Consider the following 27,037-nt stretch of genomic DNA (forward strand, 5'->3'; position numbering starts at 1 on the left):
TCAGACCCTGAAGTCTGTGCAATGCAAACTGAGACATTTCCCTTTAAGAGCAGCCCCATCCTTGTGTGGTCAGCTGCTTGCCTATGCTATGCCAGGTCTTCAGGAGAGCAGGTAGCATAGTGCCACCAAGCATTTGACAGAAGAATCAGAATTAGCTTCTGGAAGAAGCCAAGCCAAGTAAACCCCAGGAAGAGATGGTTGCCAAAACCCACTCAAAAACAGTCTTTAAACAAATGAGGTTCTTAAACAAAGAAAAAAAATATATCCCTCTAAAAATATGGAGAAAATACCAAACTCTTTGAATTCATAATGCCAGTCACAAATTACTGACACAGGAGACGAATTTGAGGGATTTTAAAACACAACCTTATTTTTGAATTGACATTTTAAGATCTGATTTATTTTTCTTTTTTAAGACTGTTATAGAGATACTTGGTTCCAGAAATACTTCAGTGTCTTCCTTCCTAGTGCTGTGTGCCTGACTTAATCTCTGTTTCATAGCAAATGGGGTCTGCCATCACAGTTACTTACGTGAAGCAGCTGAGTGGCCCTGCTAGGACAAATGCTGCACATGTGCACATTTCCCTGATCCCCAGAATGCTCCTTTCACCTCAGATCTTCAGAGCCCATTTAATTGCTGATATCAAGCAAGTAACACACAGATGACTAACAGTTGAGTGGTGTTTTCTGTCCAGCTGCTCTCTTTTAAAAACACATTTCTGATCAGAAAAACACCTGCTTAACCACCATATTTCAAAAAGCCATATAATCCTTTTCTAATGTCTGTTTGCCCACTCCTTGTGTCAGTGAGGCTCTATGCAGCAGACCTGGTATTCCTAAGATAATGTCCTCTCCAGTACAGCTCTTTGCATTTTCCACTGATGCCTGGATATGGACAGTGGAAATAGAAGGGACTTAGATGAGCTTCTGAAAGGAGCTACTTATGCCTGCCAGAGATATTAAAAAAAAATTTCCTGTGAGAAGTACCTACCTCACATAAGGGTTGTTAACAAAGGATAGTTATGGCTCCCTTCAGCATCACTGTGAACAGTACTGCTGAACTGCATAGCACTCACATTTCCACACAATTGTACCAATTTGTAGAACTCTGTCTTCATTGGTGTTATGAATATAGAACTGTTTCTCACAAATTTGCTGAAACAACTCTTTTAAAAACAAAACAAAAACTGGTTAATTAACTCTGCAGACCTGCATTTAAGCAAACCATGCTGGATGTGTGGCTTTGCTATTGCCAGCAAACATGGGATTAGATGCCATCTTCCCCTGAGCATTGCATGCCGGCCTCATTCTTCCTCCAGGAGATTTGAGTTTTTCCCTCTATCACAGGTTGTTAATGTCTTTATTTCTCAAAGTTCACTCCCATAAGATCTCCTATGCTTCATATTTAGAAGCAAATGCAGAAAACAGGTTTTCTTGTTCTATAGTTATGTCAGTATATAAGTCATGTTGGCAAGTGTACTCTAAGCACTGGCATTGTCTTCACCACTGGTTAAGACTATGTTCTCAACTTATGGGTCATGACTCCTTTGGAGATAGAATATCCTTTTCACAGGGGCCACCTAATACCATCAGAAAACACAGATATTTACATTCTGATTCATAACAGTAACAAAATTGATGTTATGAAGTAGCAAGAAAAATAATTTTATGGTTGGAGGTCACCACAACATGAGGATCTCTATTAAAGGGCTGCAACATTAGAGAGCTTGAGAACCACTGCTTCAGACTGAGCTTCAGACTCTGGATTCAGTGAGCTTACCAATAAGCAGAAGGAAAGGAATGCTCCACCCCTGGACATCTGAGGTAGAGGTGGGCCTGTGGCGGCTGGGGCATGCACAGGTGGCTTCACAGTGACTTCCATCTGAACCGGAGATGGCTGGTTACTTCTTTTCCTCTTGTTCTCATCCAGAAATATTTGCTGTGAGCATCTCTTTGGTTGCTTACAGCACCGATCAGAGAATTAATTGAAGAGCACACTGCAGCCTGTTGGCCAAAGCCTACAAACCTTAAAAGTGCTGAAATACCACCTCAAGCAATACAGATTTTTCTACAAGGACACAACTGACTCTACACTAAGTAGGGTTCTGAATTAGTGATCTGCAAAACACTCGGAGTGTTTTCAGAGGGGCAAGGAAACTCTGAGTCTCTATCATATTTTAAATATAAAAATATGATGATGTTAAGGTTTCTATTGCTGTAAAGCAACTCTTTGAAAGAAACTCTTTTAAAGAAAACAACTCTTATAAAGCAACTCTTATAAAGAAAACATTTAACAAGTACTGGCTTAGTGTTCAGTGGTTTAGTCTATTGTCATCAAGGTTAGAAGCATGGCAGTATGCAGGGTGACATGGTGCTGGAGAAGTAGCTGAGAGTTCTACATCTAGATCCTCAGGCAGCAGGAAGAGTAAGGCAGTGGGCCTGTTTTGAGCTTCTGAAAACTCAAATCCCATGCCCCAGTGACACATATCCTCCAACAAGGCCCCATCTACTCCAATAAGGCCATACCTCCTAATAGTGCCACTTACTATGAATCTACGGGGATCATTTTCATTCAGACTACCACAGATGATATACATAATTTACCCTGCTATCCATACTGTTGTCCATTTAACAAACCTGTGTTCTCTATACATCAGGTACACATCATATCTGTGCAAAGAACATCAGGCCATTTCTAACATGACTGGTCACTTTCCAAATCCAGAGCCCACTACATTTTAGATATTAAGAGAAACTATTTGTTTTAAAATACCATCTTACCTCTGAATAACATATTCATACCACCAGATCTCTTTCATATTGTTTAAGAAAGGAGAGAATAATTTGTACATTTAGTTCATAGTGAATATCATAAGGATTAAAAGGTAATTTTTTCTGAAATACTAGTTTTCTTTTTATTCCAGTACTTTTGTTGGTTCTAAGATATATAAAACGTCCTCCATCTTTATTTAACATCAATATGAGTTTGGAAACATAAATTGGTCTCAATGTCACACACCTTACACAATGTCACACACCTTACACAATGTCACACTTACACAATGTCACATACCTTGCACAATGTCACACACCTTACACAGTGTCACACACCTTACACAGTGTCACACACCTTACACAGTGTCACACACCACCTTACACAGTGTCACACACCTTAAGGTGCTTCTGCCCAACCCCTGTGCCTCTGGTAGGAGTAGAGTCATGAGTGTCAATGGGTAGAGAGTGAGCATCCCAGGTTTGCTGGGCACTTTCTGTCAGTGCCCCTGAGAGCTGCGCCAACCTATTTTAATACACAGAGGTAGAACATGCCTCAAGTCTATCTTTATCCTCATCACTGCTACTTGCCAAGCATTCTGTTATTTGTTTTAGTGTTTTCCCCACCTGCTTAGACAAAATGACATATGCACAGTTCCTTAAAAGAAAACAAAAATTTGACACTTACTTGAAGTGTTTAAAGTTCAAAGTCTGTTTTTGCTTGAATGGGGCCTAGAAACAGCATGCCATTAGTGCTGCCTGCTCACAGTAATACCCCAGTGGCCCTGGGTGGTTAGAACCCAAAGCATATTTTAACATCTGAACACATTGTACCATACATTTTGAATGAAAGATCAGATGAGGGTCTCGAGGCAGGGACCATAAAAAACTGACTGCATAAGTGTATGGTAACTAGATATGTAACAACTAGCTTCTTGCTGGGCATGGTGATTCAGCCTGTAACCAGAGAGGCTGAGATAGGGTACCATGAGCTTGAGGCCATCCTGGGCTATGTAGAGAGACCCTGCCTCAAGACAAGTAAAGAAATGAAATATTGACTCTTTAGCCCTATGAATAGCTGAGGGCTATGTCTTTTTGGGGATTGTGATTTGTAGAATACCTACTATGTGCTACATACTGTTCATAGATCTCTGACTATGTGAATCCCTTTAAATCCTCCTAAAGATTAACATGGATAATACTTTTTATTTTTCAGTGGAAGAAATAGTGGTACAGAAATAATGATTTTCTGTGAGTGGCATGACTATAATCGCTGGAAATGAAATTCGAATTCACACATAGTCTTAGTTATTTTCTAAAGTGCTTTATGGCTGTTAAACCAAGAGCTTGGTAGACCATGATTTCAAATTCAAAATGCCTGTTTTGTTTGAACAAGGCCTAGAAATTTGGGGAAGTATCTCTAAATTTCATTTCAATTTCACACCTTGGATTAGTCATTTCTTCTTTGCACTGTATAATTCTGTGTTATAAATATGTTTCATATGTTTATCATCTTTACAGTGGTAGCAATTAGTTACTGCTGAGTAAGAATAGAGTGCATGCTTTCTGTCTTCAGTTGTATAAGACTTTCTAACCTGCTCTTTGGTTCACATAATTACTGTCTCACTGATCAGGTAATGTTCTAGTTGATAGAGGTGCCCCGGTCACACTAATCATGTCCCTGTTGTTGAACATCTATGGCACTACTTATCTTCTAGGAGAAATGATGATTACAACACTAGGTCTGTAAACCTTCAGTTTCACCATCATTGGTAATAAACTTGGTGCCTTTCATTAGAAGTCATTACCCATAAAATATGCCCTTGAAAGCCAGAAAAATCTGTTTTGAGATTCTCTTTTCTCTATACTGTAATGTTATGATCATACTGTGCATGTCCTCAGTAATGCAATGCACACATCCACAGCAGTAAGGTGGGCATCTCAAAGGCAGCATCAATAGATGGCCTATATTGTCCCTCCTAAACTGGAAGGTATATAGGCAGCCCTAGGAAATTTAAAGTATAAGTACTTCAAATAAAGACTCCAAATAGCTCTTTAGAAATCCAAGTGTTAGAAGGTGTAAGAGAAAAGGACCAACTCAGCTGCAACTCTGGCCCTGCCTCTCCACCAGCCTTTCCCACCTCTCAGATTTCTGTACTGACATTTAGAGTTCAAAGCATAGAAAAATGGTGCCTGGTGGTATTACTCTGATTAAAAACCCATGCTGTGAGTGTGTGATCCCCATCGTGGATAGAAAGGGCCTTTCCTGCTACAGTGTAATTGTCAGATGCATCTGCGCACTTACTTAAAGCCCATCTGGACTCCTATCCCAAGCACACGACATCCATTTTCCCCAAGTCAGGTGCCCTGAGCAGGAAGCTGAGACACCTTTTTCAAACATTAGGAGTGAGATTTTCCTAATCAACTCTAATTATATAACACAAATAATTGTAATGGCTCCTAGAATCTCTAATTTTTAAACAATATTTGAAATACTTCTATAAAAACTAATATATATATGTATACATATACATATATATGAGACTATTCTTGGAATAGTTGGTATTTTTCAAAGCTAAATCTGCACTATTTATGGGTTTTGCACTATAAAACTCTGCAGCCCAGTCACATGGCTTCTTTTTCCTAAGCCATCTGTCACAGAGGTCTGGAATTTTATGTGAATGTTGGTTGTGCAGCTTTAACCCAAGTTTTTTTTTTATTTTTTTTTTATGAAAAATGTCAGTAACTACAATATTTAGCATTTTACTTTACGTTGGCCATTAAACTTGATTACTATTGCTCTGTTTCATTGCTATAGCTACACATCAGCTACAAAGCAAAAAATTGCTTTGATGCCCGACTGGCAGAATGAATTGTGAGCTCGTGTAAGAAGGGGGGCTGGTGGCACTGATATGGTTAATATCTTGGATTTTTTTGTAACTGAGGTTTATTAATGCTGGTATAAAAATGTATTTGATATTATACAGATGGCATAAGATGCTGTGGTTACTATGTTATTATCCTGGATAAGCTGTAATGTCAAATTCAGGGCTTAAAACTATCACAGGAGATTAAACTATTTACTAAAAAGGGACAGAAAGATATGGCCAAAGCATCTTAGCCTGCCATATTAGAAGTGTATTTACCTACCATAAATGCTGATGGGCTGAGTGACTAGATAGGACTTTGTGGGTAAAACAAACAAAAAGAAGAGGGACTTTGACAAGCACAAACAGTGATCCCAGCCTGTGTGACTGCTGAGAAAAGGAGCACAAGAACAGCATTAAAACATGTGCCCTGGGCAGTATCTGGTGACTGCAGGAGTAAGGATCTTGCTCACATAATCAAAAAGATGTCTCCTTTGCCAACTAAAAAGGAAAAGTCAAGAACTTGTCAAGAAGTTAACTATAAATTGATGAGTGATGTAGAAATAATAGCAAGGTTATTCGATTCATTTGGAGAGTCGATAGGCATGTTTTTCCAGCTTTGGGGAGCTCTGATAATGTTAACACAAGCCACTTACAGTGCAAATCACGAGTGGCTACTACCCAAACAGAAAGACTACTCCTCAGAAACAATTAGCAGCTTGGCCAAAGGATCCCAAAGGGAGTGGGCCTGGAAAGCCTCATCCCTGTTAAGTCTCACAGGAAGCACTAGAAAACGAATGCCTTCATTCCAAATCGTCATTCTACATCACTGTTTATCACTAAAGCAAGTCAGGTTACAGACTTGAACAGGCCAGGATTCTGGAGGCAGGAGCCTTGGAGAAGAGCTGCTGACTGGCTTGCTTTCACTGGCTTGCTCAGCCTGCTTTCTTATCCCAGGATCAACAACCCAGCAATTGCACCTCCCACCATGGGCTGCCCCCCCCCCCCCCGTGGGTCACTAATTGAGAAAATGTCTTCCAGCTGGATCTCCTGAGGTGGCTCCTCTGATGACTCTAGCTGTGTCAAGTTGACACAAAATCAGCTAGCACACTTCTCCAGTTGAGATTGTCTAAGGTGCATGTTGCTTTCCTAATTCTACATTCTGGAAAATTCTCTTCTAGCTGATTTGGTTTGCATATTTATAATGTTAGAATAATATTATGATTCAGGGAGTTGGGAAGTTATACATCACTTTTGCTAAATACAAATATTAATGTTAAAATGTTAATGTTAAAATGGTGAGTTTGGAATGATACTTCCAGTGGGTAGAAGACTTTTGAAGCTAAACTTTAAAGATATGCAAGTATGTAAAATTGTTTTACCCAATTCATCGCATTTATATTAAGCTTACTTTGTTTAAACCCAGAAATATGAAGCACATTAATGGGCTGTTCTTTAAAGTCTGCCTAAGTATTGAATGTTACCCAATGCAAATCAGAAAGATGGATTTAAAAGCAGATATACTTCCGTAAAAGATTACATTTTAAATTATCCTTTAAAAGCCCCACATGGCTAGCCTCTAACTGCATACTGCTGAGATGTTTTCTGTTTCTGTTTCTGTTCTCTATCAGGGAGCTGAGATAGAAGTGGATGAAAATGGCACATTGGACTTAAGCATGAAAAAAAACCGAATCCTGGACAAGTTTATACCCCCAACTTCCCCTCACACTACAATTACAACCCCATCTTCTTCCCCATTCAAAGCAAGCAGCCTTCTTGTCAATGCTGCATTCTATCAGGCTCTTTGTGACCAAGAAGGCTGGGATGTGCCCATCAACTATAGCAAAACCCATGGAAAGACAGAGGAGGAGAGAGAGGTATTGTGTTATGCCTTGTTTTAGATTTTCCATTTTATTTTTATATATTTGAATGATCTGCCTGCATTTATTTATGCAAGCCTGGTGCCTATGAAGATCACAAGAAGGGATCATATCCCATGGAACAGGAGTTATAGATGATTGTAAGTCATCATGTAGGTGCTGTGAACTGAACTTAGGTCCTCTTCAAGAGCAGCAAGAGCCATCTTCTCAATCCTTATGCCTTGCTTTAGATCATAATAAAGTAATGCTTCTAAATTTCAGAAGAAATTTATTAATGAACTCAATTTTTCAGGTCATTTGCCTAAATTAGCATCATGATAGTGAGTTTAATTTGCAAAATGATGGCAGTTGTCCTCACAGCAGCCTGTAAAGGGCAATGCATTACTCAACACTAAAAGCCAACTCAGTAACACACTTTGAATTGGTGTCAAGGTGAAATGCAGCCAGGGACAATAAGAGTCTTAAAAACATGTCAAAGCCACATCTTTGGTGTCTTGGAGGTCCTAAGGCATAGGACATGTCCATGGAGAATTTTGCAAGTAACTGAAAGAGCAGGTCTCTGGACATCTAGGTGGAATCAGTCCCAAAGTCCAGGAGACATACTTATGTGTTTGACTATCTTGAAAGGGGCCAAAGTTTGTGACAGGATAGGAAGAATCTGGCCCTTTTTATTTCTGGAGAGTGAGCCATTTACGTGGCCTGAGCAGATGCTTTGGTCCCACATAAGTACAAAGGTAGCCCTGGTGATGAATGTGGATGATCCGATTGTGATATTAATCAGAAATGTCATTGAGAGGCTTTCTAGGTGGTATGTTTAAAAGACCAACATATTGATTTGCTGCAGAAATATGTGTGATCTTGTTTGGCTATTTGTGTTTCAGAGATGGGGAGAGCAATTTGATTTTTGTTTACTATCTTGGGAATGAGTCAACATTTGCAGTAGTGACCACAGGCTTGCAGGTTCTCCATTCCTTTCTCGCTTTCCCCTCCTTTTTTCCTTCTACATAGTTCCTCTGGCATCTCTAAGGATAAGCAGTGAAAGAGGTCTGGGAGACACACTAGGGGAAAAACTTCATCTCCACCATGGTGCTCACCTAGCCTCAGGCCTGCTCATAGTGGCATAGGGCACACACCTGTAATTCTGTAATTCTAGCACCTAAGAAACTAAGGCAGGAGGATTGTGAGTTCAAAGTCAGTGTAGTCTATATCATGAAACCCTTTCTTAATAAGTACATAAAAGTAACACAAGCAGGTATCCACGGGGATCAGACATCCATCTGGAAGAAACCCTGAGCCTAGGACTCCTTGTATCAACATCATCAATGTCAAACCACGCCACTGCCTAGACAATGAATGGGCTTGTGTAGCAGCAGCATCCAGTTAGAATGACACTACTGTACCTTGTTGGAGATTTTCAGATCTTTACATAGGCTTCATCATTTAAATATCCCTAACTCAAAAAACCTCTTATGTTCCAAATACTTTTAGTGTCAGTTTATTGGTCTGCAGTAATGAATACAAACTTTTCCTACTGCCAGCCTGTGTACACACAGAAGAACCAAAGTTACACCACACTCCACCTACTAGTGGAGCTGAGGAGGCAACAGGCAGGGTGCTGGGAGATGATGTGGGCTAAATAGAAGTCATTCTGTTTCAAGAAAAATAGTGCTTTATAGAGTATCTATAACTGCATCTCATTCTTATATGGAATAAGAATGCCAGCATGTTCTGAGAGCTCAACACCATGTCATGACAGGCTTTTAAACATTCTGTTCTTGACCACATAACTGCATTGACTGAACCTTGGTCAATTTATGTACCAGAAACCTTCTTAGAATCTTGGTGCCCAGTGTCAGCCAGGAGGATGTGAACCTATGCAGAAATGCAGCAATGAGCCCTTGGGTATGACGTCCTTTCATACAGCGAATCCAGGGTAGTTTGGCTACCACTACATTTTTACACCATCTGCCACTTCTCCCACTGCCTTCTTGTCTATCCTTCTTAGAGCCTAGTGTGTCAGAAAATGAGTCTCCTAGCAACATTTTATCTTTACTTCTAATCTTTTTTATAAAATTCAAAAAAAAAAAAAAAAGAAAAGAAAAAGAAGGAAACATTTGGGTTCATCTTGGTAGTTGTATAGATTCAAATGTTTTTCCCTACTTCAACATATATTTGTGACAATGTTTCAATTCTCGGGAGAGAGAGGCGGGTATGGGGAGATGAAGAAGAGGGGGTCCTTAGTTTTCAGAATGGCTTACTCAGGTCTGTCAGGGCAGTCTTGCTCTACAGTTTTCAACTGAAGTATTCTGAAATGGAACTTAGAAGCTATGTTGGAATTCAGTGCCACTGGTAGAGTCCTGGGGACTGGGAGGATGCTAAGTGTTTGTGGACTCACAATGCTTACCCTGAGTGAGCTAAACACTTCTTCCATAGCTGTTCGTAGTTGATTGGGACTCACATAAAAGTGATGCTCAAGCATTAAAATTCCCGGTACAAACTCTTGCCTTTGTTCTTTGTTCCCTCATTGGTACCAATGTAGGCTATGAGCAAAGAGTATTTTCACATAATATTCTGAATCTTAAAGTAAACAAGTATGAGACTTGGTAGATACAATTTTTGGAAAGTAACTTGGATTAAATTAATAACTTGTATTTAGAATCCTTATTCAGAAGACAGCAGAGGAGCACCACATGCAGAAAAAAACCAAAACAGTAACTCCTTCTATACCATGTCTTATGATCCCAACATTCCTGTAAAATAAGTTTAGTAATATTTCCAGAGAAGAGAAGTGATACACAAGAAAGTGTGAGTGTTGGTCCTTGTGTTACAGAAATTAAGTGATTAGCTTGGAATTACCAAAGACAAAGAAAAGTAAAGTGGGAGTAATATATAAAAAAAAGAAGAAAGAAAAAGTTACAACAGAGGTTTCTAGGGAATATTAAGAAAAGTTTCAAAAGGGAAAATGAGGAGGAAGAGATGGAAGCAGAATAGGGAAGAAATAGTTTGGACAAGGTGTGTGGAAGCTATCATTTCCTTGGATGGTCCAAGGATGAGGACCAAAGTTTAATGCTCTTGCAAATCTTCAGAATGTGACTAAGGAACAAGGTCCCTTTGTTGTGCTTGCTTGGGGACACTGAGTACACCCTAGCAGTTCATCATGAATGTTTGAAGACCTAAGGGCATTTCTTCCCATTTGCCCCCTACCTCATAGCACCCATACCACCAGAAATTGAGTGATTATTTCTAATTCATTGTTATCTAGTTCATATGCACAACAGTTGCTTAATTTTGGTGGTAATTTTCAGAAAATATTGTCTATCTCTCTCAGCAAAATAGCCTGTCCAGATGCCCCCTAAAAAATACCCTGAATCTGGAAAAAAAAAATAACAAAAACAAAATATCTCAAAAGGAAAGTACTGAGAAATAACTAGGACTGTCAGCTACATTCAACTGTCAGTTATCCAAAGATTTCAGGGCTTAAAATTTTAAAAGTGCCAGATGCTATTATCTGTTACTCATGTTACCATTATGTTCTGGTCTTTACTGAAATCAATATAACCTTCCATCTGTATGTTGAAAAATCTGGTTGCACATGCCTACTCTCTAAATACACATATGTATGTTTTCCTTGTATATCTTATATAGAACAAAATTACTCTTTTTCAAAACTATACTTTTTTAAGTGTTGAATAACAGTCTCAAAAATATTATTGAATTCTATACTGGGTGCTATTTAAAAATTCATCCAGTATAATGTGTTTCTATAACAGAACTAATTCTGAAAACTCTTTTAGCTATGGCCACATATGTATATGTTCTCTGCATGTTTGCAAAGTAGAATATTAAGGCAAAGCAAAAGTAAAAAATACAACCAGTTAACAAACAATTGAAAGCGCAAGAGTCTATAGTTTAAAAAGTTATAAAATATTTAAAAGGTCCTCACCAATAAAACCATCTTGTAAAAATCCTTTACAACATGTATCCAGCCCAAACTGTTTTATATGTATTTTAGTGATGTAGTAGTTTGAACTTTAATATTGATCATTTTCTTTAAAAATCCCACATTCCATAACACACAGATTTAACCCTCAACCAGAAACATTCTCATGCTTGGCTGTAAATGGACATGCCTTCAGGGAGAGACTTTTGTTCCCAACTCTAGAATAAAGAAAACAATAAAGTGATTATTTTACTTCATGCTACTTTGCGAAAAGTACAGATCTAAGTAGGAAAGCAGGCTCTTCCACACTGAGACAGTGTTGAATTTAGCTTTCACATCAACTTTCAAAAAGCCAAGACATTTCTAAACTAGAATGGAACTGCTAGTAAGCCAAGTCCACATTAAAGTGAGCACAGAATAGGCAGCTAGAAAGCTCCCTTATCAGGAATCCTTCTGTTTTAGCCATTTCCATAATAAAACTTTAAAAACAAACTTCACTCACCTACCTTGCCACAGATTACTGGGGGGATGGGGGATGCATTGAAAAAGCCTCCTGCAGCTTGGACACATGCACATTTACCTTTCAGGGCATATTAATATCAGCTATTTTTTTAATCAGTAGAATAACATAGAATACTTAGCAGCACAGAAATATAAAGTATGGTATTGTACCAGGCTTGAGTCTGTTAATTTGGTATAAAATAACATCACATTGAGGTAGTTCTACCAATGCTCTTACTATGGCACAATGCTCCTTCTGTTCTGCTGCTGCTGCTGCTGCGGCAGCTGGATAGGCAAACAATGATCCATGCATTCATTAGGACATGTTTATTTAGTGAAATGGCTTGAAATATTCTAATATATTAACAACCATATATATTCAAGAAATGTCTCTATATCCACAAAGATGTGAACTTTTAAAAGGTGTCACTTCCTCAGTTTTAATCCCTAACTCTTTGGATAAAGGTCTCTAACAATCAGAACATGTCCTTTTACTTATTATCTTTTTATTTTTCTTATAACTCTTTTGTGGGACTGAAGGTATGTCTTCAAACTCAGTTGACACTAATAATTTCAAATCCAGTTGTCATTTTCATGGTTCCCTAATGTCTTCTCCCTTTCTCTTCCCCCCACCACCATTTTTGTTTGTTTGTTTGTTTTGGCTGTTATTTGTTTTCCAGAAAGACCCTGTGAACTCCCTTGAAAATTTAGAGGAAAAAAAGTTTGCTGGAGAGGCCTCTATTCCAAGCCCAAAACCCAAGCTCCATTCAAGAGATCTCAAGAAAGAGCTAATCACGTAAGTGGTGCTCAGCTATTTAAAGATTCTGCTCTAAAAGATTCTGCAATTAGGAGACATAAATTTACAATTGTGAGTGCTAATGCCCTGAATTAACTACTATAGGAGAGTGAAAAGGTCTAACTACTTTAGGACATCTCAACTAGTCAGCATATACCTAGTGCTCTGCACTGCAGTAAGGAAGCCTACAAAAGTATGTATCAAGAGGTGGGAACCTCTGTTTTTACAAACAAAATAGAGAGGCACACTCTTTGGTCACAGGTTCTCAGCTAGAGATATCTTGACTTACAGTGTCTAAATCCTGATTTCAAGGAGTCAGCTAACCTTGTGGCCACTCTGAAAATTATACTTGGGAAGAAATGGTTTCCAGTCCTCTTGGGGGTTTTTAACTCAGAAGAATTGAATGAGCAATTACCCTGATTCAGCCATTAATATAAATTATATATAAGTCAAACAATAACATTTTATCTGTGTTACTCAGCTTTCTGTCACTGCTATAATATACCAGAGGTCATCAATTTATAAGAGGAAAAAGGTTTACTATAGCTTATGAATTTGGAAGTTTTAATCCATGGCTGCTTTGCTCTATTGCCTTTGAGTCTGTGGTGAAGCAGAACTTTATGGCAGAAGTATATAATGGAGAAAACTCCTTACATCATTGTGTTTTAGAACAAGAAGAAGGATCCTAATATCCCCTTTGGGGCACAACTACAGTGACTTCCTCCTAGGCCACACTCCTTGAGGTTTGCCATCTCTAAATACTAACACACCCTAGTACAGGGCTTCCAACACTTGACATAGTCGTTGGGAGACACTTAAGATGTATGTCATAACAGCCCCATAAATATGACAAATACTGTGTGTCCATAAAAATGAAACAGAATTCAAACAAACCAGGAGGCAAGAAGTGTCATTTAGCAATGTGAGGGAGAGAGGGAGGAATGGAGGGAGGAAAAGAGGGATGGAGAGAGGTAGGGAGAAAGGGAGGAAGAGATGGAGAGAGGGAGGGAGAAAGGGAGGAAGGGATGAAGAGAGTGAGGGACAGAGGGAGGGAGGGAGGGAGGGAGGGAGGGAGGGAGGGAGGGAGGGAGGGAGGGAGGGAGGGAGCAAATAACATTATGGAAATAATTTGCCATCAGGAAAATGTAGAGTGATGCACAGATATGTGGACAGTTAGAGTTTCTGGAAAAGAATAACCTTTCTACTTGGGCACTATCTCCTCCCTTCTATAATCTTCTACATAAATACATTCTTTCTGTTTAAAAACTCCCCTGGAGAAGCTTCAAAGGATCTTCTTGTTCTTAGAGCTAGACTCCTTGGGAAGGTGTTTAGTGGTACACCACACCATTTATCCTCCTTAATCTTTTCCATTCTTACAGCTGCATCCAAACCAGGGTTCTTGTGAAGCTCTCCACAGCCCTCTCACCTCCTGTGTGGAGGTGTATCTTTGACCCTTGTTCCTGCCTGACAGACAGCAGATACTGTGACCATGCTCTCCTCCATGATCCATCACTCACCAGCCACACTTGACTCCTGGGACCCCCTCACCTGAGGACTTTCTTTACCTCACAATAATTGCTTCCTAGATTCAGCACAGTTCTCTGGTGACTGAAATGCCTGCAGCTTAGTTTTTAGACCTCTGTTCTCCTCTTCCACATGTATGCCACCCCTGGCTCTAACCTCTGAGGCGTATCTACTAGTTCACAAGGGCAGAGCATTTCCTCCTCCTAGACCTTACATACTGGGCAACCTCATCTCTTGTTTCCCATGCTCATTAGAAGCACACTTGTCTCAGGGCCTTGCAATTGTTGTCACCTGGCCCATAGTCTCTAAAAGGAGCTCACGTTCTTGTTTCTTAGTCCTTCCCTCCAGTGTCACTTGCCAGAGAGGCCCTCCACCTACTGCAGTTCCTTGTCTCTAGGGCTAACAGTCCTATCCTGGGTTCAGGATCCTTCCAGAATTTATCACTAACTTGCCAGTGTGTACAATTGTTTCTTCCCTGCTCTACATTATCTGCCCTGAGAATGAGGCCCAGAAGGCATCTCTACTCTTCTTTCCTCATTTTCTTCTCTGCCTTGGCCACATCATTAGTTCATAACATGTACTGTGTACTTCTTAGTACTTAAGCTGCATGCACAATAATCTGAGACAGAGTGCACATTTCATATGCTGGCCAGTGGTAAGTGTGGGCCTTGTATGAAATAGATATCAGTAGATCATTCCTGCTAAAGGACCTGTTTGCTGTCTGATATGCAAGTAGCTTTTAAGAAGCTTGGATATTGGAATTCTTTACAGATTCCATAGTCATTCATGAACAGTGAGCTGCAAAGTTCAGGCCTCACCTGGGTCTTAGTGACCTACACAACATAGTGAGGGGTACCAGACACACCAGAATTCACATTTCTCACAACTTTTTCTTTCCAGAAGTCCACTTATGAGAGGCAGGCACTTACTCCCTCCCCTTGGATCTGCTATTTGAGCCTCTTCATCAGTTTTTTTTTTTTCTTAACTTCTTTTCCATGTGATTTTTTTTCCAATCTCTTTCAAAATGGCAAAAATCTATCTTTTGAAGGTAGGTATTTAGAAACTGCCAAAAGTTATTATAAACTAAACGCTGTGTGAATGATAATTGACTAGCCTGGAACAGAAAAAAAAATGAAGTGGTATTATTTTGTAATGTACAACACTCCTGGAGTATGAAGGTAAATGCACATAGGAAGGCTCCCAAGAATTTGAACTGTGTTTTCTAGTCCATTCTGAATTCCTTGAAAATTAAGAGACCTCCCAAGTACCCCACCCATCATTTGGGTGGAGTCTCTGATTTGTTTGTGTCTGTGTTAGTATGCTGAGTATTGTACTATCTTCGTTATATATATTTCTTTTTTTTCCCCCGGAGCTGAGGACAGAACCCAGGATCAATACATTTCTTTTTTAAGAGATAATCATAGAATGACAACTTACCCAAAACTACCAGAAAGAATTTGTTAAATTTTATCAACTCTCTTCTGACTTGAATAGATTTGAAAATCAATTACCAAGAGAATTAGCTAGTTTCTTTTCTTTAATTTTGTTATTTTTTATCAGAAAACCCTCCAAGAATATATCTCCCAACTAGTAGTATGTAATATTGAAAAGTATTTTTTATTATAGATTTGAATTTACACCAGCCATCAAAGACCTACCAGGAGTCAATTAAGAATATCATTCTCCTATCAAGAATAATATTGCCACTAATTATTTATTCTTTTGACCTTTTTGTACCACAAAGCTTTAAATTTTTATCTAATCAAATTCATATGTTAATACTATATTCCATAGATAATTTACAGATAATTAGTGTGAAATTAGTATAACTTCTTTGCCTCTTGGGAAGTATCATTGAGCATAGTTGAAAATAGAAGAGAAATAAAAAAAAAAAAAAAAAAAAAAAAAAAAAAACAGTGCTTTTGGAATACTATTTGGGGATGAAAATTCCCAAACACTTGAAAGCCCTTCTGTTCTCATTAAATGGTGTTTAGGGATATTTCTGTATTCAGTGGATAAATGTTTATCAAAAAGATATCTCAGCCTGAATGTAATCATCATTACTTTTTAAAAAACTTTTTTGTACATATATTTTACTATCTATACTTTCTGATATCCCATCCAGAAACAGAGACAGAAAAAGAATTAAATGATCCCAATTTAGATCAGTCCCTGAAAAGCAAATATCCCTTTGAGATTCCCTAATGTTCATAGTTTCTTTACATTGCCTAAAACATTTGATAAATGCTTAAAAGAGAAACTACTTAGAGGGGGATAGTATCATAATGTTACTAATCCCCAAAAAGCTTCATTCTGAATTTAATATACATGGACAGAAAGGACTTTGCTTTAGGCAGGATGTCAGGGAAAACACAATGCTTTCCCTCAGATCCTTAATACAACCACAGATAGCACTTCAGGATGGAATCCATCTATGCACTCCAAATGGGCAATTTCAACAGCATCTAAGAAATTAAGCAATTGAAAAGCTAAAGAATCTCTAATTGGAAAGATACCTCTTAAGGATAACAAAGTTGTTGTGATGTTTTTAAAATGTACATAAGAAGGCTAAAACAGAAGTTTCTGAAAAGTGTGAAAAGATACAGATCACAGTGGACCCTTTGATAGACATCCTGAAATCTGTCCTTAGGCTAGCTATGAAAAAAGGTGTGTGTTTTGTTACAGCTTTGAGTGAAACTGCTCAAGAGTTCTAGTAACTAAATATCTTGTCTATTTCTCTGTCATCAATAACTTTCTCACATAAAATATCAATTTACATTTAGTCAAAGGTTTTCTTCTTTGTAGTTTCTAAACTGTCAGGGTTACTAGGTGGTTTTTCTCTTGAAAGCCTACAGAAATCCCTTTCTATAATGTATCATATCACTGGTGCCAAGATTTCTGTTCACATATTTCTGTGTTATGGAGACATAAATTTATCTTTTCCAAGAACAGAACAGCATGGATTGTTGACTGACAAACCACCAGGACAGCATGTTAGCATCACTTCTCACCTTGTTTGAGTGGGAAATTTGGACATAATGTTGAAAAGAGAAAAAAACAAAGTGTCTGGAAATGACATGCTTACTTTTCTTCTACCTATGAATTCTCTTTTTAACCTCTAAGTACTTAATACTCTAGCTTCTGCATCTCCTAAACAGTGCAGTCTTGAAAGGAGAAAGTGCTTTTCAGTTTCTCTGGAAGATCAATAATCTATGAAATGCACTTGACACTCACGATCTGTTTTTCTGCTGACACAGCTGCCCTACACCAGGATGTGATGGAAGTGGCCATGTCACAGGCAACTATGCATCTCACCGCAGGTACCAAATATTCTTGCATGTGTTCAGGTTGTCATCATCTTGGTCTATTTCAGGTCACCTAATAGAATAGCAAGTGGCTGTCTAGATTAGGAAATTGACAGTAGGTTAGTTGAATTTGGGGGTTATTTATTTTTCAGAGATTTAGATATGGCACATAGAAATCATGATCCTTGTTCAAGAGTGTTCTGGTCCTGGTTACAAACAAACTCAAGGTTCATGTCAGGCTCTTATCCCACCTATCATTAAGCAAAGAAAGCCTCTCACTAGTGGAAGAGGCATTTTTGGTCCTGAATAAATAAATAAATAAGGGTGTTGGTGTGGCTGAGCAGGATGAGAGGCTCTCTCATTTGTTTTCCTACTGATGGCATTTCCTTTTCCTTAGCCAGTGGCTTAAAGCTGAAGCCATCGTCACTGGTGCTGCAGTGAGTGTGAACTGTTAGTCATTGCTGATCACTGAGTTCTTATTTCAGTAAAGTCCTTCATTTGATAGACAGCAAATCTGAGTTTACAACAAATAATTAAAATCCCCTTGGGCCCATGTTCATTAATAGTAAAACTAGACCCAATCCCTGTTAATTCTTTGCAATGCTTAGTCACTCAGAACTTTATGTATATCACAAACTCAGGACATCTGTGAGTCAGTTTGTCCTAGTCAATGCTTTGTGTCTCTTCTTCCCTCTGTAGTGTGTCTGGATGTCCTCTAGCAGACAAGACTCTTAAGTCCCTCATGGCTGCCAACTCTCAGGAGCTTAAGTAAGTGCCGGGAGGCCTCTGTGCCCTTCTTCACCACAGTGGAGCCTTCATTTTTTTAGTGTCCATGTTGCCTTGCCGAGAGAACATAAAATTGTACCTGACTGATTTATAGCAAAACACACTTGTCAAAATTTGAAAGGGCTGAAGTCCAGCCCTTACACTTTGCTAGGACTGCCTTGCTAGGGTTTGGAGAAAAGGGGGATAGTACTTACCTTTTATACTGATTTGTAACAAATAGCATACAAACATAATCTTTTTGCTCCTAATTTCAGAATTTATTTCCTAAACCAGACTAGTGAAGATGTAGTAAAACATTTTCAGCATCCATTTTAAGAAATCATGAGAATTTTAAATCTCCCAACTGCTTCTCACTTTTACTAAACATTGCTCTGGCTCATTTCCACTTTGTTTACAAGATCTCTAGGTAACATATATACTAATATTTAGTTATTGATTTTATTTCCTCTATTCTCATTTTATTTCAAATTTATCATTTGATGTTTTACATAAATATATTTCTATTAAATATCCAATAACTTCACATTAGAATACATCTTATAGACTTCATAATGAGGAACATAAAAACCTGAAATTTTTATAACAAAATAGTGAAAAGTTGGAAATATGCAAATATGTTCTTCATTTTCAAAATGTTAAAGTATAATTTATTGTATCAAGGTAAAGTGTTGAATAATAATAGCCACTTTTATAGATTGAAATATAGGGCTGTTTAGGGATTAATAATTAATAGATTGAAATGTAAGGTATACCATAATATGATAGTCTAAGTGTTTCCATTGCCACATCTCAATTATAGCTATCACTTCATGTACATTCTCTAAATTTTATGTTTAAAAACATCAGAAAGATACTGGAAGCATGTAGATCAACAGGTCCTATTGCAATGTCGAGTAATTAAATATTTCATATAGCCACATAATAAAAAATTTGTCTGTTTTATCTATACAAGAAAAAGATATATTTCACTAACCTCTTGTTTAGATATTCAAGGAAAAAAATTTAAAAAGTTATTTCTTGACTTAATATATAACATATAGCAAGCTATTTATATCATATATAATAAGAAAATACCTAAACTACCAAAGCACTGTTTTACAAAAAAAAAAATGTTAGTAAAGGGCTGGGGAGATGATAAGTGATTAAGAGTTAATACTACTCTTGCAGGAGACCCAGTTTCACTTCCCAGTACCCATGTCAGGCAGCTCACCACCAACGGAACTCCAGTTCCAGGGGGTATAATACCCTGGTCAGGCCTCTGCAGCAGCACTGCACTTACCTGCACAAACCCACACAAAGACACGCATGGAAACATTATTAAAAATAATTTTAAAGTTAATAGAAAAGGGTAAAAAACTTGTGTCTAACAGCAGAGAATGTGTTTCTGTTTTTAGTTGATTAGATTCTCAATGTCTATTTCTCTAACTAATTGGATGTTTGCTAATTATTTTGTTTGAGAAACTGTTACTCCTTACTTTGTGGATCAGGAATGGCATTCCATGATATAAAAGCATCCTATGAATGCTCATTGAGGTAGAATTTAAGAAAACATCTACCATGGTGGCATATGCCTTTAATACCAGCACTCAGGAAGTAGAGACAGGCAAATGCCTGAGTTCAAGGCCACCCTGATCTACATAGAGTTCCAGACTAGCCAGGGCTACAAAGTGATACTCTATCTCAAAAAATTAATGTATAATAAATAACGATATATTGTCAACCAAATATCACTCAGCAGTTTCACATGTTGAGTTTTTATTTTCAACATGGATTCTTAACTGAAAGACAGTTGCTTAAACCAAAAGAGTCCAGCTCACCCTCTTTAACTTACATGTGTCATGATGTCCATCTCTCCCCTAACATGGCAGCCCACTGTGTTCCTGTGTTTTTTAGGTGTCCAACCCCAGGTTGTGATGGTTCTGGGCATGTGACGGGAAACTATGCTTCCCACAGAAGGTAAGACCAACCCCATTTCTCAAATGGAAACTAATGTATTGGCAATGATACCCAGTCATAATCGCATAATCACAGTGTCTTATACTGTTCTTGATTACTCATTTTAGCTTGTCTGGTTGCCCTCGTGCAAGGAAAGGTGGAATCAAAATGACCCCTACCAAGGAAGAAAAAGAAGACTCTGAACTGAAGTAAGTATAACTGATGAAGAACCGGGCTGGGCAATATCTTGTTGGCTAACTGAGAGGAGCCTCAGGATGTCCCTGAGTACCCACTGAGTACTGGAGGAGATGAGCCAATTAAGAGCCATGACTTCTGGCTAAAGAGTCATGTTGTTCAGAAGTTCAAGAATGTTTTCTCCTTCATAACTGCATTTCTCCACTTCTTTAACAGATTTATCCCATCTGTATTAAAAGAAAGCAATACTATGGAAGTTGTTTTTTTATGGGATTTCTGTGTGTGTGTGTGTGTGTGAGAGAGAGAGAGAGAGAGAGAGAGAGAGAGAGAGAGAGAGAGAGAGAGAGAGAGAATTATGAATGTGTGTGTCTCTGTGTCTATATGTGTTTCTTGATCTTTTCTTTGGCTCTTTTGTTTGTTTATTTTATCCAATTCTGGTTTATTTTGATTTTTATGTATTTTTATTTTATTATTAGTTTTAGATGCCTGTTTGTATCCTAATGAGAGAAAGAAAGAAAGGTTGTAGATTTGTGTGGGTAGAACAGTGGAAAGGATGTGGGAGGAGTTGGGGGGGAGAAACCAAAGTCAATCAAAATATACTGTATTTAAAATCTATTTTCAATTCAAAAAAAAAGAAGAAAAAACAGTGAGTATGAGCTTGACTCCATCTCTTGCTGCCTAGGTGGCAAGTCAGCTAAGCTCTTATAGAAACCTCACTTTTCCCTGCCTGCAAAATGGGATAATATTCTCTACCCAAAGAGTTTGCAGTGAACATTAAAAGAGGTGATGCACGGCATTTTCTCAGCGCAAAGCCTGCCAGCTGTTACTGCTAACACAATGATGTTTTGCTGCTTGTTGTGTATCTTATGGTTTCTACTGCTGTGATGAAATGCCAAGACCAAAAGCAAGTTGAGGAGGAAAGGGTTTATTTGGCTTACACTTCCACATCACTGTTCCTCATGGAAGGAAGTCAAAAGGGCAAGAACCTGGAGGCAGGAGCTGATGTGGAGATCATGGAGGAGTGCTGCTTACTGGCTTGCTCAATCTACTTCTACACCACCAGCCCAGGTGTGACCCCACCTACAATGAGCAGAGCTCTCCCATATCAATCACTAATTAAGACAATGCCCAGATAGTGGGATATGAAGATGTCTCAGTTGGTAACATGCTTGTCATGCAAGCAGTTATGCCTGAGTTCAAATTCCCAGCACCCACATAAGAGCCAGGCATGAAGACACAACTCTAATCCCAGCTCCCAGGAAGTAGATGGAAGAGGGTCCCAGGAGCTTGGTAGTGGCCAGTCTAGACACATTGTTAAGTTAGGTAAGAGACTTTGTGTTAAAAAAAAAAAAAAAAAAAAAAAAAAAAACAATAAGGTGGAGATATCTAATGATGACCTGGCCCTGATACACCTGCACATATTTGAACAAATACAAACATACATGAGCACACATGTACATGCATAAACCATATATAGTGACATTACATAAGCTATTGATAAGAGACTCATTCTACTGTAGTACAGCAGCCAGGAAGTATGATAACCTTTTTAATGATCTGTAACTTTAAAAGATATTGTTAGTTATTTAGCTGCGTTGTGTTCTTACCCTGCAAGGAAATGTCACGAAACACGACAGAATCCACTTAGAGAGTTTATTAGAGTTAAAGGGACAGAGTGCGCAAGCCTGTGGGAGAGACACGTGCGTGGAGAAGAAGAGGGACTGGGAATCATGGCGCTCCACTTTAAAACTGGCTGGGGGCGTGGCCAGGTCACGTCACTACTCCACACATGTGCCTATATCACATGGTCACGTTGCGCGCTTACGTGGCCATGTAACGTCATGGATCCTGGTCACGCGAGACACCTTGACCCGGAACTTGCTAGGCGGAGGTGTCCGGGTCCGCTGGGTATCCTGGTTACGAGATGCCCTGACCCGGAAATGCCTATCCTGACCTGGAATTGGCTAGGCGGAAGTGTCCGCCCGGTATATGCGGCCGTGGGGGCGTGTTGTGAACTCTTCAGATATAGTCATTTTATTTGAGATTCTTTAATAATTAGCAAAATTAATGTTCAATTTAATTATTTGTTGCTATTATTTTAAACTCTGTGGCCTATCTGGTATTGGTCAGTGTTAAAAATTGAAGTCACAAAAAATTTTCAAAATTACTATATATGAAGGATATTTATGTATAAATGTTTATTTTATTACTTATCTTTTATTTATGACTTCTCTTGACAAAAATACTTTAGTTGTTATGAAGTTTTATCTTTCTCTTTAAAGTTTTTCATCTCTTTGGGATCCAATGTTGTGGATACATGTAAAGTATTTTATATATATCATCAAATTACTTGGTGAAACATAATAGATTGTACTAATTAAACAATAAAAAAAGAAAGAAAATGTCCTACAGGCTTGCCTGCAGCCTGATCTTATGGAGGCATTTTCTCAGAGATTCCCTCCTCTCTAGTGACTCTAGCCTGTGTCAAGTTGACATAAAATTAGCCAGCATATGGTGGTATCTTTTGAAATTCTCTGCTGTTGGTTGCTACTGTATAGTATGGAGCTGCTAGTTCCCTTTTTCAAGCTGATAACAGCTCCACTCTGCTTCTCTAGATGTCCTGTAATAGGATGTGACGGCCAAGGTCACATATCAGGTAAATACACATCACATCGCACAGCTTCTGGCTGTCCTCTGGCTGCCAAGAGACAGAAGGAGAATCCCCTCAATGGGGCCCCTCTCTCCTGGAAACTGAACAAGCAAGAACTCCCCCACTGCCCCCTGCCAGGATGCAATGGGCTGGGTCATGTAAACAACGTTTTTGTCACTCACAGAAGGTAATGCTTGTTTTGTGTCTCATTGTTATGATTGTTTGTGATGTAAGTTACTTAGGAGAAGGTGAAAACAGTCAAAATGCCATTATTTTTTTTTAACACTTTAGATATATAACACAGAGTCTTACTAAGTAGATATTTGATTAGTCTGAAGAACGAAAAGTGTGTTTGCTGTTTCTGAAAATTCACTGCGCAGAAATCAAGTACTCTAGAAACTTCATTTTTTGTGTGCATTAAAATATTGCTTGTTTTACTATTTTTAAGCATCTTAGTCTTTTAATGCTGCATTCCAACTCCAAGTGGTGCTACCCACTCTCCTGTGCCATGTAGCTGTGATCTTCCACTGACTTCTCTCTGCCATCCCTACCTTTCTTGCAGTCACCCAATTTCAGGCCAGTGTAGCATTGTTTTGCTTCTGGGAAGATGCGATTTGCCCACAGCCACCTGAAAGCAAGCAGCATGTGTGGGTGCTGGTGGGGCTCAGGGACCTGGAACTTTGCAGTGATATCCTTCATCACTGAGCCCCTGGCTCTCAAAGGAACCCTCTGTTGCACAAGGATGACCTTATTCCAGCTGTTTGGCTCACTTTCCTCTTAAAGGAAAAAAAATCTAGAAAGTTCCTGATGTATTTCTGCAGTCAGTGAGTGTTCCACCCCCTTTTCATCTTACAAGCTACTCCTTGTGCATTTTTAGGGAAACTTTGATTCTTTTAAGTTCAATGTACAAATTGAGCAAAGTTGGGACATTTTGATACCTTTTCAATTCTAAAGGTATAGAAATGATCCCTATAAGAACTGATGGCTTTCAAGGTGTCAGAAAACTGACATATGGAGAAACTTGCATTTTCTATGTGGAGGTCAGAGGAAAACCTTGACATTGATACCAGATAATTATCTTTCCAGAGATTGTTTGTTTTGAAGTTGTCAATGAAACTGGCTTATGAAGAAAATGTTTTCTAAGTGGTGTACTTTGGATGACTGTCAGTGTAAGCTCATATTCATCATGGCATATCTCGTTTTAATTTGTTGGATCATTATTTCCTACTTAGGAATAGCAGTCACAAACCCAATGTGCACTAAGCTGAGTCACATGCCATTTTGTTTAATGAAAGGCAAATGAGTCTATAGCCACACTACCCTAAATATACCCAATGTAGTATGAGAAGAAGTGGAGACATGCTCATCTCTGATTTAATGTGCCGTAACTGAATTGCGGATGTGATGGAAATCATACAAGACTCATGTTTTAGGTTCTTTTTGTTTTGTTTTTCTACTTTGGAGCCCCACCTCATAGGCCTGTTCCCAGGCCTGCCAAGCTCCACCTTCAGATCCATAAAGGACTTCTATCATAGGAGCTGAGGGTAGAGTCACACATGCATGTGTGCGTGTGTGTGGAGGCCTGAGGAAAGACACCTGAGATTGACTTCTCTCTCTCTCTCTCTCTCTCTCTCTCACACACACACACACACACACACACACACACACACAGGCCAGAGGACAATTGACAATTTTGGGTGTCTTTCCTTAGAACTGTCCATCTTTTGTTTTAGAGAGGATCTGGAACTTCAACAAGTGGTCTAAGCTAATGGGCTAGTGAGCTCCAAAGATCCATCCCCCTGCCTCCACCTTCCAAAACCTCCATTTCATAACAATACACAACTGGTTCCAAGCTGTGTAGTGATGGCTACACTTCTTTAGCATTTTTTTAACACTGTGTCTACCTAGAAATTTACTGTAAATTGCATAATAGATGTTGTAAGGGAGAAGATGTGCAGTTTCAAATGAAATACTACTGTCCATTATGTTAAAAACAGACCCTTTTAACATTCCACTTTACCAGTTAAGTATTCATCCCCTTCACAACCATTTTCTAAGAACACAGCATGTGACAATAAGAGAGGACAAACTCATGAACACTCTTGAGGGAAAGAGTGAGTCTCCATGAATCTTACATAGGCAATGATGGTCAGAAAGAGGCTCCAAAATGGTTTTAAGCTCAAGTTGTCTTTCATTTTCTTTTCCTGCATAAATAACTTACCACTTATCAAAGATGAACAAACCACGTAGTTTTTTTATAATGTTACCTATTCTACATTACCATTAAAGTTTTATAGTAGTTTCTGTATTTTATAGAATCTTAATGTAGAATAAGTTGCTTAATCTTAAAGCATGAAATACTTCACATTTATTAAGGACTTCACTCCAGAAAACTTTTCTTCCACTTGGCATAGCATCATGAACTTCAGGTTAAAATGGTTGTTTTATAGATGAATTGAAACCACATTTCTGTGGGAAAAATACTTTAAATGGTTGATTATTCTCATTTTTATTTTAATCTAAAGCTGGCTTCTACAAAGATAGAACAAAACCATGAAAGAACTAATGACTGCTTAGAACAAGAAAATTACCTGATCATAAATGATGGAAAACAGGTTTTGTTCAGTGTTGTCATTATCACACTGGTGCTATTTAAATAAACCAAGTGACATTAAAGGAAGGAGGCCTGCTGAAGAGAGCAGCAATTCAATGGGCAGGGTCGTGAGCGCCAGCTCGGATAACAATTTCCTTGCCCCAGCTGCACCTGCAGCATCTGCTTTTATTCTCATTTCAGGGTAGAATTTTTTTAAATGAAAATAATGTTTTAACGGTTACAGAAAAAAGAAACTTTCCATAAGCAGACTGAATTTTCTGTTGTGAGTTGGAGCTTGTTGACTATTGTGGAGTCGCTCTGTGAAGATCAGACTGTACTTTGTATGAAAACAGGAAGAACTAGACTCTGTTTTATTCTTCATGGACTCCAGCTGAGTGATAAAAGTCCTTGTTCATGACCTATGTGGGCAGTTTTGTATCTACAGAAAGTGAAGTATTTACCACTGTATGCATATTCATAAATGAAGAAGACAAGTGTTCTGCCAGGTGAATGGAACTGGTTGTGTCAGCAGTGACCACCTGTATTTTGATTTAAGAAAAAGAAATGCAAACACTTCCCATTACTTTAGGACCTTTGGATTTTATTTAATATAAATTTACTAATTACTTTCTATGAAGAAACTATGGGTTATGATGTAATTAAATATAAGGCAAAAATATCATTAGTAGGTAGCAAAGAAAGTTTTAATTTTATGAGAAATGACATGGATTTCACACATGGGTATAAATTCTCTTCTCATAGCTTGTCTGGATGCCCTCTCAATGCACAAGCTATCAAAAAGGTCAAGGTCTCTGAGGAACTAATGACCATCAAGCTCAAAGCAACTGGGGGTAAGTCACCATCTCAGCCAAGGTCTATCCAGTAGATCCCACTGCTCTCTGAAAATGAAATCTTCACTATAGCAAGGCATACTTTCAGTGTGTGAGAACAAAAGAATTCCCTCAGATTTGAGCTGCAACTGTGACATCGCAGAGACAATTTCTTTATGTTTCCTCTCTTCTTTAATAAGGCTTTCCTGCAAAGAGTTATTAAAGGCACACAGATAAGTTAAGAGACACAATAATTGTGTTCTTCAGTGTTTTCAATGTTAGCTTTTCTCCTAGGAACATGTGTATATGCATATACATGTGTGTGCTTGTGTATGTCTATAGGTTTATGCATACACATGTGTGCATGTATATGTGTTTCCAGTATATGTTCTTCATCAAATTTCATTATCCACAAATTCTAGCATTTGTATTTGAGACTTTAAATGTTTTCTGTTTAAAAACA

At 38.4% G+C, this 27,037-nt stretch overlaps 1 protein-coding gene across 8 annotated transcripts in view; it reads left to right on the plus strand.

Annotated features, from left to right (window-relative positions):
* St18 (ST18 C2H2C-type zinc finger transcription factor) overlaps nucleotides 1-27,037 on the plus strand; it is a 312,791-nt gene that overhangs the window by 272,493 nt on the left and 13,261 nt on the right. For all 8 annotated transcript variants that reach the window (XM_037202458.1, XM_028862338.2, XM_037202461.1 and 5 more), the window contains 8 exons: nucleotides 7,271-7,516; nucleotides 12,641-12,756; nucleotides 17,538-17,600; nucleotides 18,285-18,353; nucleotides 20,265-20,327; nucleotides 20,435-20,515; nucleotides 23,117-23,338; nucleotides 26,507-26,595. In XM_037202458.1, the coding sequence (XP_037058353.1) occupies nucleotides 7,271-7,516; nucleotides 12,641-12,756; nucleotides 17,538-17,600; nucleotides 18,285-18,353; nucleotides 20,265-20,327; nucleotides 20,435-20,515; nucleotides 23,117-23,338; nucleotides 26,507-26,595 (949 nt within the window). The remainder of the gene's footprint in view (nucleotides 1-7,270; nucleotides 7,517-12,640; nucleotides 12,757-17,537; nucleotides 17,601-18,284; nucleotides 18,354-20,264; nucleotides 20,328-20,434; nucleotides 20,516-23,116; nucleotides 23,339-26,506; nucleotides 26,596-27,037) is intronic.

Source organism: Peromyscus leucopus, chromosome 2 (assembly GCF_004664715.2).
Source record: "Peromyscus leucopus breed LL Stock chromosome 2, UCI_PerLeu_2.1, whole genome shotgun sequence".
In the NCBI taxonomy this organism is placed as follows: domain Eukaryota; kingdom Metazoa; phylum Chordata; class Mammalia; order Rodentia; family Cricetidae; genus Peromyscus; species Peromyscus leucopus.